General features: G+C 39.5%; 1 protein-coding gene across 3 annotated transcripts in view; it reads right to left on the reverse strand.

The window, feature by feature from the left end:
* Positions 1–5,459, reverse strand: part of MYSM1 (Myb like, SWIRM and MPN domains 1) — a 33,843-nt gene extending 28,384 nt beyond the window's left edge. Inside the window, exons 1-2 of one of the 3 annotated variants that reach the window (XM_019742529.2) lie at positions 5,225–5,458; positions 1,524–1,599 (exon numbers count right to left, since the gene is read on the reverse strand). In XM_019742529.2, coding sequence (XP_019598088.2) covers positions 1,524–1,599; positions 5,225–5,367 — 219 coding nt within the window. In that variant the 5' untranslated portion in view covers positions 5,368–5,458. Of the gene's footprint in view, positions 1–1,246; positions 1,354–1,523; positions 1,600–5,224 lie in introns of those variants that run through there. The other 2 variants (XM_074334778.1, XM_074334779.1) reach the window with 2 other exon arrangements.
* Positions 5,460–13,346: the final 7,887 nt, after the last annotated feature.

The following is a 13,346-nucleotide window of genomic DNA, read 5'->3' on the forward strand; positions in this document are numbered from 1 at the left end:
TTTTTGAAATTACCTTCTGTTTGGTTAAATACATGATATAATGATTACAAATAATAACAGCTATCATTTACTGAGCACACAGACACATCTTTGATTTGCACGATAATGCTGAGATAGGCATTGTTACTTCACACATGCATCCACAGCACTGCTACTAGCATTGCAGATGGAAGAGCAGAAACTTGACACACAAGTCTGTTGGATTCCAGGGCTCAAGCTCCTACCCATTATAAAGTGATAATGGCGATCATGTATGAAGAACTATTGGGTATCAGCATTTTCCTAGACACTTCACCTATTTCCAAAACTCAACAATTCTTTTTTCCCTCAAGCCACAATCTCTCCTTCAATCATCATACTCATTTCCAAGTCTCAAAACTTAAAATATTTTCAGCTCAGGTCTCCTCTCCAGGCTCTGTCTAGACTGTCATTTCCAACTGCCCACGCAAAATTTCCACTTGCATATCTAGTGGGCCTCTCAAACTTAACATATTTAAAACATAACTCATCACCACATACCTTCTTTCACCTGCTTCTTCCCCTGCCTTCCCAACTCTGTAAATGGCACTACTTGTCCCCAAGTTATTCCCAGCTAGGAACCCAAGAATCATCCTGGATTCTTTCCTTTTCCCTCAATCCCATAGCCAATCTACCAAGCAGTTCTACCTCTAAAAAATAATGCAAATCCATCCACTTCTATCTCTTCTGCCACAATCTCAGGCAGAGCCATCACCAAATCTTTCTTAGATTATTACAAATGTTTCCTAACTGGTCTCTTTGATTCTACTCTTGCTTCCTACAAATATGATAGAGTTCTCATCTGCCTTTCTAACCTCGTCATAGCTGTCACTTTCCCTCTGACCCACTATATTCTAGACATGTTTCCAATCAGAGCCTTTGTGCTGTTATTCTTTCTGCTTAGAATGTGTTTCTCAACTCTTCACATATGTACTCCTCTCCTTCTGTTACATTTCAACCTAAATGTCACCTCCTCGGTTTCCCTCACTGACTTACCTACAGTAGGTTCCCCACCCTGTTACCCTCAGTCAGCATCTTGCTTATCTCCTTCATAATTTATAGTCTGTCTACTTGTTTATCACCTGACTCTCCTTTAGAATGTAAGCTCCTTGAGAGCAGGACCATGTCTGTCTTGATCATAGTTGTATCCCCCAAATCTAACCTAGTGTCTGACACATAGTAAGTACTCAATAAATAACTGTTAAATGAGGAAGTGAATCCTGCATACCCCCATTTTTTAGATGATGAAACTGAAGGTCACAAATCTGGTAAGTGGTAGGGCAATGATTTGTGCCCAAATCCTGCTGGCTCCAAAGTCATCTCCAAACAGGCCATTTTTCAAAGTCAAAAGAAATAAGAGTAAGTTTCTTCTATTTTTAAAGTAAGAAAAATATTTCAACATATTATCTTTGAGATTGCTGAGAACTAGCACCAAGTAAAAATAAGAGGTACTCTGAGTAATGAGTAATAGCTTAACGTACCATATATATTCATAAAATACTTACAATAAGACCATTCCCAGTTCTCCAGGATGAATCAAGATAGTGATCTTGCAAAACAGATGCTGTATTATCATTGCTTCTGTAATAATTAAAGAAATGGTTATAAAAGTGGTGTTATAACAGGTAATGGATATAATCTGCACAGCACAGTGACTGGTGGATTGAGATGTTAAGCAAACATGTAGTTCCCCTCTCCCCTTAACAGATTTAACACTACAGAAATGCTGTTCTACCGCTTTGGCCTGTCACATATATACTAGGTTCAAGCCACCCTATATCAATTGCTAAACATCAAGTCTGTTCACTTCTTTTGTTTCCCAAGAATAAACAACTTCATGAGGGGAAAAAAAAAATACCCCAAAGCAGCAACAACCACACATGCTTTGTCGCCATGAACCTATACTTCATGTTTCTTTTGAGGAGTATCCATGTGTACATAGGAATTCAACCTCACAATTAATTCTTTTAGCTATTAACATGTCTAAAGCACAAAAGCCATATCAATAGCACCACCCTCAAAAAAAAAAGCAAGAATAGATGGAAGAACCAAAATAGAAAATACTTAAAGAAGCGTAGTACAGTGAAGAAATAAGAACACGTAATGACATTTTAATAACTCATGTAATTTAAAAAATTAACGGGGTCTTTTCTATGTTCATGGGGGATTAAACTTTGTTAATCCACTCCTTTCATAAGAACTCTCTAAAGTCACACTATTCACTTCATATGCAAAAAGCCTGAATGAAATAGCTAAGTTTTGGGAGGTCAAATCTATGATATAATTAAATTTTACTTTTGTATGTCCTGAAGTTAAAAAGTTTCCTAGTTAAGTTCTTGACTTTTCCCAGACCTACTCTAGTGGTGAAAATTTTGTACAAAAACCTATATACAGGTTTGTATTTTTGAACCTTCAATTAGTCCGACAGTGGTTATAATAAATTGTGGGGTTAACAGATTATCTACAATAAACTAAAAGCAATAATGTCTCTCAATTGTTGACGGCAAAAAGGTTTTAACTCAAATGTCAATTCTGACTTGATAGAATCTACCAGGAATGCAAAATAAAGGATTCTTAGACTCATCAGCAGACGGAAACCTTTGTTTAACTAACTAGACCTGCCAAGGGTACAGGAGGTGGGACTAGAATCACTTCAAGTTTACTTCAGAAATCTTTTTACAGTGTTCCTCAGTAAGAATTAGCAACATCCACACCTCTGGTGTATGCATCAAGACACCTACCTGGACATCCACAGGCACCACAAATTAATGTGTTTAAACCTGAGCTCACCTTTCCTCTCAAACATGCTACTCTTCCATTGGTTCCCATCTCAGTCTATGGCATCTTAATCCCCTTAAAAGTCCAAGCCAGAAATCTGAGCCTGTCCTTATTTCCTCACAATGCACATTCAATTTGTTGCCAATTCTGTTGCTTCTCTCTTTTTCAAATTCAGTTCTTACACAATATCCACACTGACCAGAGGGCCTATACTTTCAGACCTTATACTTTTCCCTGGGTAAGTGCGAGGGATAAAGCTGAGGAGCCATCCACCTTCCCTTCTTTTTCTTTTCCCACATATCTCCATTTGAAATATATATAGGAGGTTTATTGTCTGTCTTACCTAATAAACAATGTTTGGTTCTATTAGAGCAAGGATTTAAGTTTTAGTAACTGCTGCATACGCAGGGCTTGGTATACAAAAGGTGCTCAATCAATATTTGTTGAATGATTGAATGACTGAAGTAGGTGAGGCATGGATCACACAGGTCTCTAGGAGTTAAGGAATGAATGTTTTATCATGAAGTCAATTGGGAATTGAAAGGAATAACACAATCAGAGACGGATGTAAGAAAGGCTGCTCTAACTGCAGGGAAGTATAGAAGGGGCCAAAGAGACAAGGAACAGTTATGAAGGAGTGATTATATAAATACTAGAAAAGGGTGACAGTAATTTAGACCAAGGGCACAAGCAACAGGAAGTGAACACATTTGAGAGTATACTTAGAGTCAACAGACGCTTAATAACTGATAGGACAGAAAGAGTAGAAGGAGAAAGTCAAGGAAAAGTGTACATGTAGGTCTGTGCCTTGTGTGACTGGGTAGTTGGTGCCATTTACTGAACTAGGAACCTAGAGAGGCAGGTTTGGTGGAGCAAACTTCTAAGCTCAGATTGAGGGGCTTGTGGAACAACCAAGTGCATATAGTTTCAGAGTGTTGGTTAAATAGATCTGAAGCTCAGGACAAGAGATTTGGGTTGGCAACATAGCTGCGTCCTACACAGCTAGACTGAGAAACAACGGCTTGAACCGGAGAGGGAGGGGGGTGGCGGAAGAAAAAAAAAAAAAAGATTAATTTCATCTACACTAATGTGAACAATGATGGCTATTAAAGGTTCCCTACTCATCTGTAGAGCTGATTTGCCTAACGATTTGGGAGAGAATAACTATGAATTTAATTACTCCTCCCATTTTTCCAGTGCTTTAGAATTCACAAAAACTTTAAACCTCCTATCTCAGCCCCTCATGGGCAGGGTCAGTACTGTTCTCCACAACTTACAGAAACCCCACTGTTAGCTTGGATCATATGAAATTGCCATTTTATGGGTCAAAATGTTCTAAGACTGGCACTTTCTCATGGTTCAATATAGCAGATGGAGTTCTAATGAAGTTGTTCATAGTTATGAGCAGCACAGCTGGCTGAGTTTAGTGCGGAGGTCTTTTGATTCCTCATCCGTCTAGGCCTCTTCCACTATTAAAAGGAGACTCTGGAGGTACGTTTTTAAAATGGTATGCATCAATTCCTATTTCAGACAGCAAAGAGTCAAAGGGTTAGATCTCAAGCTGGATGGTGCCGTTTAAAACCACACTGGCCTATTATGCAGAAATTGGTATCAAATTCATCGCGACCCCTCACTGAGTTCTCACAATACCATCCTTGAGGGTTACAGAGCAGTAAAGAACAGGACAGTTACAGAGCACCTAACATATGCTAAAACACATCCAGCAATTATTTCATCTGATCCTCACCACACTCGTACGAGGTACATATCATGATTTGCCAGTTTACACATGAGCTGTCTGAGGCGGAGACAAGTTTAACGTCTGGCCTAAGGGTCACAGTGCCAGACGCCGGCCGGGCCAGCCAACGCAGAAGGACAACCAGAGCTGTCCAGCGCCACAGTCCTACCCCTTTCCTTGAAGTCAAGCTGCCTCTCAGGAAGTTGTTCACAACTATCCCTACGTGGAAGAGGAAACCTGCGGCCAGTCGGAATGAAACGCCCAAGGTCACACGGCTTGCAAAGAAAGGAACAGGGATCCCTGACCTCGGATGTCGTCCAGGGGCCGCCCTTGTTGGAGTTATCGTCGGGCGGGGGTAAGGAGGAGGATTCCGGCGAAATTCTGGGGTGGAGACAGTGGAAGAAGGAATTGCTCGAAAGAGTGCCATGTGCCAGGCGAAGTCGGAGCCCTCACGGCATCCACACAAAAGGTGGAACAGCCGTCGGTCACTAGCTCCGGGTACCCGCCCGCGGGGCTCAGGAGTCGCCGGCTGGCGGGATGGGCGCGGCCCCTCACCGGCCGCTAGGAGACCCTGGCGCCGCGGTTTTCTTCCGCTCCCCTGTCCCCTGACTGACGCGCCGCCATTCTACGGCACTGCCCTCGCATCCGCCCCGCTCCGCGTCCCTGCGAGACCCGGGCCCTATGCCTCACCCCGGCTGTGCTGCCGCGGCCACCACGTCCCCTTCGATATCCACATCCGCCTCTTCCGCCGCCATGATGGGACCTGACCCCATCCGTCCTCCCGAGAGATCCCGCGAGAGGTGGATGGTCGGGGGTGGGGCCGCGTGCGTCATCGGGCGGAATTGAAGGCTCGTCCAGCGCTGCGCCTGGGGAAGCTGGGCTTCCGGGGAAGCGATGCCCCCTGCGGCCGGGGGGTGGGCCTTTTTGACTTTTGTTGACGTTGAAAGACTTTGGGAGGTGGCCCAGGCTTGGGTTTTGAAGAGATTGTGCTCTTGGGTAAATTCTTTGGCACTCACTTCTCTCATTTGTGTAATAGGGATAGTAATAAATATCTTCCTGGGGTGTTGACAAAGTGAAGCCAGAGGTGCTTTAAACAGGGAAGGTGACTACAATGAAGGACCTTTTACCTACTGGTCTGCTTTTCGGTTTTTTTCCTTTCCTCTCTCTCTCTCTTTTTGTTTTTTAAAGAAAACGTTCAGCACTTATGTGAAGTGCTGAACAACTTCTGTTTTAATATTCAAAAAACATTTAAGAATATAACTTATGATTACATATTTTATTTTGTACAGGTCTTTACAACTAATTAAAAAGTCATTCTCATGACCATTGATCTTTACAATAACCCAGTTTATTGGAGGACTGGTATCAACAGTTTAACTTTACAGATGGGAAACTGAGTCAGAAAGCTAAAATGACTGTCAGAGGACACACAGCTAGTCAAAAACAAAGCTGGGATGAGAATCCAGGTTTTTTGACTCTTTACGGACTGCTCACCTTATACAAATTATGTTGTTAGGAACTGTGAAAGATAAACACCATTTCCAAGAATTTATGTCTTCTCAAGAAATTAAATATTGGCCTTATGTATTCTTTTACCTCACTCACATTACTGTAACAGTTTCTTCACTTGTCTGCCTCTAACACAGGACTGTGAATTCTTTAAGGACAAAGGCTGTATCTGCCAGTCCTTATACGACCAACATTCAGCCTGGTGTCGGACACATAGTAGGTACTCAAAATTAATATTGAACTGATGAATGAATCAATCAGTTAATGGAATGAATTCACTTCCCACACTATTCTTAATTTGTTTCGTCTCACTTTTGTTTGTGCTCAGGTATAAGATGAGCTGTACTATAAATGTGATGGCAGAAGATGGAGAGAAAGATTTGTAAAGAGGGAGATCCAGGGCTCAAAAACTGAATATTGTCCCATTCTTAGGCCACTCTGGGAGTGCTGTTTCTGTTGTTTAAGGGCTGATCCCATGATGAGTCCCAATGGTAACTGGAAAGCCTGGCATAAAGTAGGAATTCTAAGATGTTTGTTGAATTTGGTTTAAAGCAAGGTTAGAAAGCGTACATGGCTAGATAGTCAAAAGAAAATAAAGAATAGACATGCCTTTCATTGATCTTTATGTAGCAGGCTGAGATGGAACCCTGGTCGTGCTGTCTGCATATACGTGATATCAAATGCCTTCTAGACCATAACACAAAATACCATGTGAACAAGTGTCCCCTGCAAGTCTATACTGAATGAAGGCTTTCAGCTCCAGTGCCAGCATCAGTAGACATTAAAATATATGTGGAAGGAAGGAAAAGCCTGCACAGAATTTAAATATGCCCCGCGACCTTTAAATATGCCCTCAGACCTTAGACTTTCTGAACCCTTTACATACATATCCCACACAATGCTCCCGGTTAGTTGGCTTACAGGGGTCAAGGCCCAACCCACCTGACAGGATAAGATTATAACCTTACAGTCAAATGAACTCCTGAGGCCTGGTCTATTTAAAATTTCCTGTTCTAGAGGTCTGCAGCTCTGCGACTTGTTTAAAGACCCACTTTCTCACCAAGCAGTTTGGAAGCAGAATTCAGAATTCATATTTCATAATTATTTGTTGTACTCCTCCTGTGCTGTATACTGGGGAAATGGCATTGAACAAGACAAACGTAGTCTCTACCCCATAAAGTCTATCAGATATGCAATTTCAAGATGATATAATAATTTCTACGATAGAGGAGTTACAGGATGCTGTGGGGTTACAAAGGAGGGGCAGTTATCCCAGGATGAACCTTCTCCTGTTTCATATTTATGAGGATGATATTGATTAGACAAAATTTGAGAGCAATGCTCTAGACTCTGGGCAATACAAAATAGAAGATCCTGTTCCCTAAATTGAAGAAAGAACTGATGGAAAAACATTGGAAGGAATAGTGCAGTGCCTGGTACTCACACAGAGCCAGGAATAGTGCCTATTCCTTCTGGCCAGACTGGGAAAACTTCACAATTCACGGGGCATTGGGTAGATAACTCAGAAGGGTATTGTCTAAGCAGTTGAAAATAATTAGCTCTAGGTGGAGCACTGCTCTGGTACTGCCTAACAAATCTTAAACACAATATCTGAAAGGATAAAACTGTTTCCAGGTAAACTTAACTGCATCTCCACTTCTCCTCCTGAAAAAGCTCAAGAGTATTTACAGGAATACAAAAATATTCAGCACCCAAGAAGACAAAACTCACAATGAGTGATATCCAATTTACCAGGCATGCAAAGAAGTAGGAAAATATGACCCATAATAAGGAAAATCAGTCAGTCAATTGAAACCCACCAAGTACTGCCATGGATATTAAAATAAGCACATTAAACAGTTATAACTGTATTCTATGTGTTCAAAAAGTTAAGTGGATGCATGAAAAATATAAAAAGAATGAAACTGAATTTCTAGAGATAAAAATTATAATGCCTGAAATGAAAAATACACTGGGTTGGATTAATGGAAAATTAGACGTTACAGAAGGAAAGATTTGTGAAATTAAACATGCAATGAAAGAACTATACAAAATGAAACACAGAGAAATTTAAAAATTTTAGAAATAGAAAAGCAATGAGCTGTAGGACAACTTCAAGCTTCCTAATATCTGTGCAATAGAGTTCTGGAAAGTAACGCCTAGGGATCAGGAAACAGGAAAAAACATTTGAAGAAATAATGATCGAAAAATTTTCCAGCTATGAGAAAAACTATAAACTCATAGATCTAAGAAACTCAAGGAAGTCCAGACAGAAGAAACATAAAGAAAACTACATTAAGGCCCATCAAAATCATATTGCTCAAAAATGGTGATAAAGAGAGCAACTCTCCAGAGAATAAAGGCATGTTACCTACAGAGGGGAAAAATAAAAATGACAACAAAATTCTTGTTGGAAACAATGACAGCAAGAAGATGTTAAATCAACATCTGTAATGACTGAAAGGAAAAAAGTCAGTGAAGTCAGAGAATTGAATACTTAGTAAAAATTTCTTTCAAAAATGGAGGCCAAAAGATGTCTTTTTAAGATATAAAATCTGAAGGAACTCATCATCAACCTATTTTTACTACAAAAAATGTTAAAGGACATCCTTCAGGGAGAGGGAAATGGTATCAAGTAGGGAAAAGAAAGAGTGCAGGGAATGGTAACTACTGAGACATGGTAAATATGTAAGTTTTTTTTTCTTCTTAGTATTTAAATCTTGTTAAAAGATTATTAACTGCTTAAACAAATATAATAACAATGTATTGTGAGCTTTATAATATATGAATAAATTAAATGTATGACAAAAACAACACAAAGTCCAGAAAAGGAGAAATGCAAGTATATTATTGTCATATCATTATACTATACACGAAGTGGTATAACTATACTATACGTGAAGTGGCAATTGAATACATTATCACTGTGATCTATTGAAGACGTACAATATGAACCCTATAGTAATCCCTAAAGTAACAAAACAAAGTTTGAATGTTAATGAAAATTTATTCGTATATTACTTGTACTATTTTTTTTAAAGCTATAAAAGTAGGTTTGCTACCTTGCTAAATTATGTAGAACTAAGAACTAAGTATTAATGGAGCAGGAATTCAAACCAAAGCCAGCTTCAAAGCTTGTGTTGTTTTTCCCACACCAGATTGTCTCTCTTGTTTATATATGTATCAAATATGAATGTATTCAGTTCTTAGGGTTACAGATAATTGACCCTCAAGGACTGTAAATAAACAATATCAGGTTGTCTTCAGAGGTAAGTGGTGAGATCAGCTCATCAGAGAGCAGTGATATCCAAGTAAACTTAAAGAAAAAGAAGGACATTCAGGCCCAAATGAGTTCATACATCTAAGTTCACAGTAGTAAATGCCGTCAGTACCTTTCCAAACAATGTTTAAGAAGAAGGAACCTGGAATATTACACAGGTGTCCAGTTCTAGTATGGACAGAGCAAGAACATAATATTTTTCCATCCTGTTAGCCAAACCACCTATATACCATCACAAGGTAAGTACCATGAGAGGAAGGACTTTGTTTTGTTCATTGCTTTATTCCCATGGCCCATAACACTGCTGGCTGCACAGCAGGGACTCAACAAACATTTGTGAACTAAATGGTCACAAAAGGCCATGACTAATGGCATGAAGCCATTACATTGGAAACATACTTAACTCTCCTTGTTCTGACTCCATACCTAGAAAACAACCTTCAGGTTTTGTGAGTTATATTCCCACAGAAACAAGAGAATGGACTGACCATACTGATGTGAGTTTTATAGACACTTTTCAATGCAGTCACAATTCTCAGTGCGAGGAACAACTTGACAGACTGTTGGCCACATCAGTCTTGCAACCCTTTCAGGTAGTGTGAGTCAGGTTCTTGGGATCTGACCACTCCGCACATTGAGAGGATAAGCCAGTTTATAGACATTTAAGTGTGCTCCAAGCAGCTTTTTACCTGTCCCAGGCAGTTTTCCCACATATCTCCTCACACCACTTTTTGCTAATTGTGTACAAAGAACAAAGGACCAAATGACCAAATTTAACTGCGATATCTCTACAGTTTCATGGTATGTGAAAAGGGAACTTTTTAGGTGATCGTATTTCTCCCATCAAAATGAACTTTTATATTCCCTGTAAAATTTAATGATATATTGAAAAACACACAACACAGACATAGGGAAGAGGATTTTAATTTGTTATGGTGCTCTGCTTTCCTGAAAATTGAATGACTGTCAGAGTAATTTTAGATGGGAAGGCGAGGAAGATGTACAGAGAGGATGGATCAGGGCAAATATGGTCACCTGTTGTGCCCCAGATATTGTGTAAGGCAGGATCTCTTTTGGATCAGCCTATATTTACTACAAGAAATGTTAAACGACATCCTTCAGGAGGAAGGAAACAATATCAGATGGAAATATGGAGTTGCATAAAAGAAAGAACACAGGAAATTCCTCCCAGGAATCCTGCAGAGTAAGTATTATCATCCCTAGTTTATTTTATTTATTTTTAAGATTCTTATTAAAATGTAGCTAGCATACAAAATTATATTAGTTTCAAGTGTATCACTTCAATTTTAGAGGTGAGAAAACTAAGATTTAGAGAGTTACGGTCACAGAGCTGAGTATCAGACCTGGGATTCCAACCCAAGTTTTTCTTGCTCTGTACTTACTCTATTCTATTTTCATATTACAACACAAAGAATAGGGTACTTTTCAATACTAGGTGAACTGGTATTTTCTCATTTGGCTTAAGAATAAATCACAAGCACAGTAAATCACAGAAAAAATTAATTTTCTCATTTCTTTGAGGTGACTAAGTCTAGAAATGAGTAGAAAGTGTATTTTGAAGGTTGGAAACTTGTCTTGGGTTTACAAATTCCTTTTCCCCCATGAATATACTTTATTTCCTTTGTCGATGCTAAAACAGAATTAGCAGGAGGTGCCATACCTGTAAATCCTCATGAATGTTGTTAGGGGAACATTCAGTCAATAAAGCATCTGTCTCATATTTCAACTACATTGTGTTTGAATTCATTGGAGAGACAGCTTATTCATTTTGTTTTTCCTCATTTCTGGTGGAAAAAAAGATTACTTCATTTTTATTGAAAAAGCAAAGTATAATTGCAATATTAATCCATAAAAAGCTGGCATGTTAGCATTCATGCTAATTAGCTCAGATTTGTAAAGTGCTTTAAAAGCGGGAAGTGTTATACAACTGCTCACTAATGTTATTACTACGTTATGATCCAAACTGTCAGCTAAATGATTGCCAGGGATTCAAAAGAGTTCCCATTTTAAAAATAAAATGGCCAGTGAGTGGGGAGTACAACCACTTTATCTACATAGAGGTGAGATAATAGATAAATGCAGACATAGACTTATACGCTACACTTGGCAGGCATTGGATATGGCTTGAACTGTTCCAGGAAAGCAAGCTGCATTTTATTTTGTTTTCCCTCCCCAATTCCCTGAAATCACATAAGGTAGCTACTGAAAAAGCTGTTCTCAAAATGTTGGAAGTAAAGCCTGCCAATACACTTCTGACATTTTAATTACAGTAATGCTACATCTATCTGACAGTATTCGGAAGAGAAAGAAAAGATGCCAACATTAATGAGTTCCTACTGTGTGCCAGGCATTTTACATACATTATTTCTTTACAGCCCTTTGAGGTAAGCAATTGTTATTTCCATTTACAGATGTAGTAACCATGGTCCAGAATACTTAAACCATTTACCCAAGGAAATGTAGCTTATCTTTCATTACATCATTCTATCTTCGGTTAGGTACTAATAGTAGCATTCAGAATTGTATATTTTCTTCTCAGCATCCCCCAGGGGAATGATTATGCCTTTTTCTCAATAGTTCCAGGAGGATGAGTGTGGTTGGGCAGGCTTGGGTCACATGCCATCCCAGAAGCCAGGTAGACTCAGATCCACCAGGACCACACTGAACTAGGGAGGAGTGACGGCTCCCCAAGCAAAATTAGGGTACTGTTTTCAGAAACAGGAGAAATGGATGCTGGGTAGGCAAAACAACAGATGCCCACTACACTGTTCTATGCTGCAATTCCCCTCTGCTCCCCCAAGCCTTTAGGGCAACCTGGTAACTGCTACAGGCTCACATTAGCATTGCATCGTGCAAATGAAGTCAACCTCTCTAAACAACCCCTCCTTCATTTGTAAAATGACCGTCGAAATCATCTTTTCCAGAGGCAAAATTCTTTGATCATGTTCTTATTCATCTCACAGACATTTACTGAACATTGTTATGGGCAAAACAGGGCAATAAGAGTGTTGGAATTTGCATGAGCTTGTATATGGTTGGCTGGTTAGTTAAGTATAAACCACAAACACAATATGCCCTCTGCCTGGAATCCATACCCCATCTCTCATTGTCATCCCATCCCCATTTTCAGGGGCACTCTGCCTTCCTCTCTCCTTCCCTCCCTCTAAAAGGGCTGGTTCTGGTTCAGCTCTAAGCCACTGTTGCCATTTTGGAACTCTGGCTCAGCGTTGCCAGATCTTCTGATTTTTCATTTAAGAGAAGCCACAAATCAAGATTTAATTTGTGAAAACCAATTCAAGTTTTTTGAAAAAACACTGTTGAACCAAGCACTTATGGGGGCTACATCTAACATACCGTTTGTGATTGCTGCCCTAAATCCTTCTTTCATGCCACATGGAATGCTTCAGTGTTCTTACTTTTTTGACATGTCCTCTACTCCACTACAAAAAGTATCATAAGGGCAGGGACCATACTTCTGTTCTTTGTGTCCACAGCATCTAGCACAATGCCTGCCGCATAGTAAGCACTTAATCATTGTTTGTTGAATGAATAAAAAAAAATGAACTGGAAAGAATAAGGCCGGAATTTTTTAAAACAGAAAATATACTTTATAAACACATAATCAATGGATATTTTAAATGAGAAAAGTATACATATAGAGATATTTAAAAAGCAACTGAGTTATGCTCCTGACAAAAAAATACAAATCCAATAGAGAAGGGAAAAATTATAAACCTAAATAGATTCCCCAAGTCCCTTTCCATTACTGAGGTAGAGAAACATAAAGTTCTCCTGCCTGCCTATTTATTTAGAGTCTACACTTTGTGTGTGGGGGGGGGAATATGGGGAGGCAGAAGGCAAAAGTTGGGGGGAAAAGTTCATTCTGTACTGATTCTAAAGGATGGTTTACGATGAAATGTAAACCTGTGCTGACTTTCATTTTCATAGCTCACATATACCAGAACATAGGTGCACAAAAATCCAGTCCAGTCCCTTCCCTTC

Source organism: Rhinolophus sinicus, linkage group LG06, assembly GCF_036562045.2.
Source record: "Rhinolophus sinicus isolate RSC01 linkage group LG06, ASM3656204v1, whole genome shotgun sequence".
Taxonomy (NCBI): Eukaryota; Metazoa; Chordata; class Mammalia; order Chiroptera; family Rhinolophidae; genus Rhinolophus; species Rhinolophus sinicus.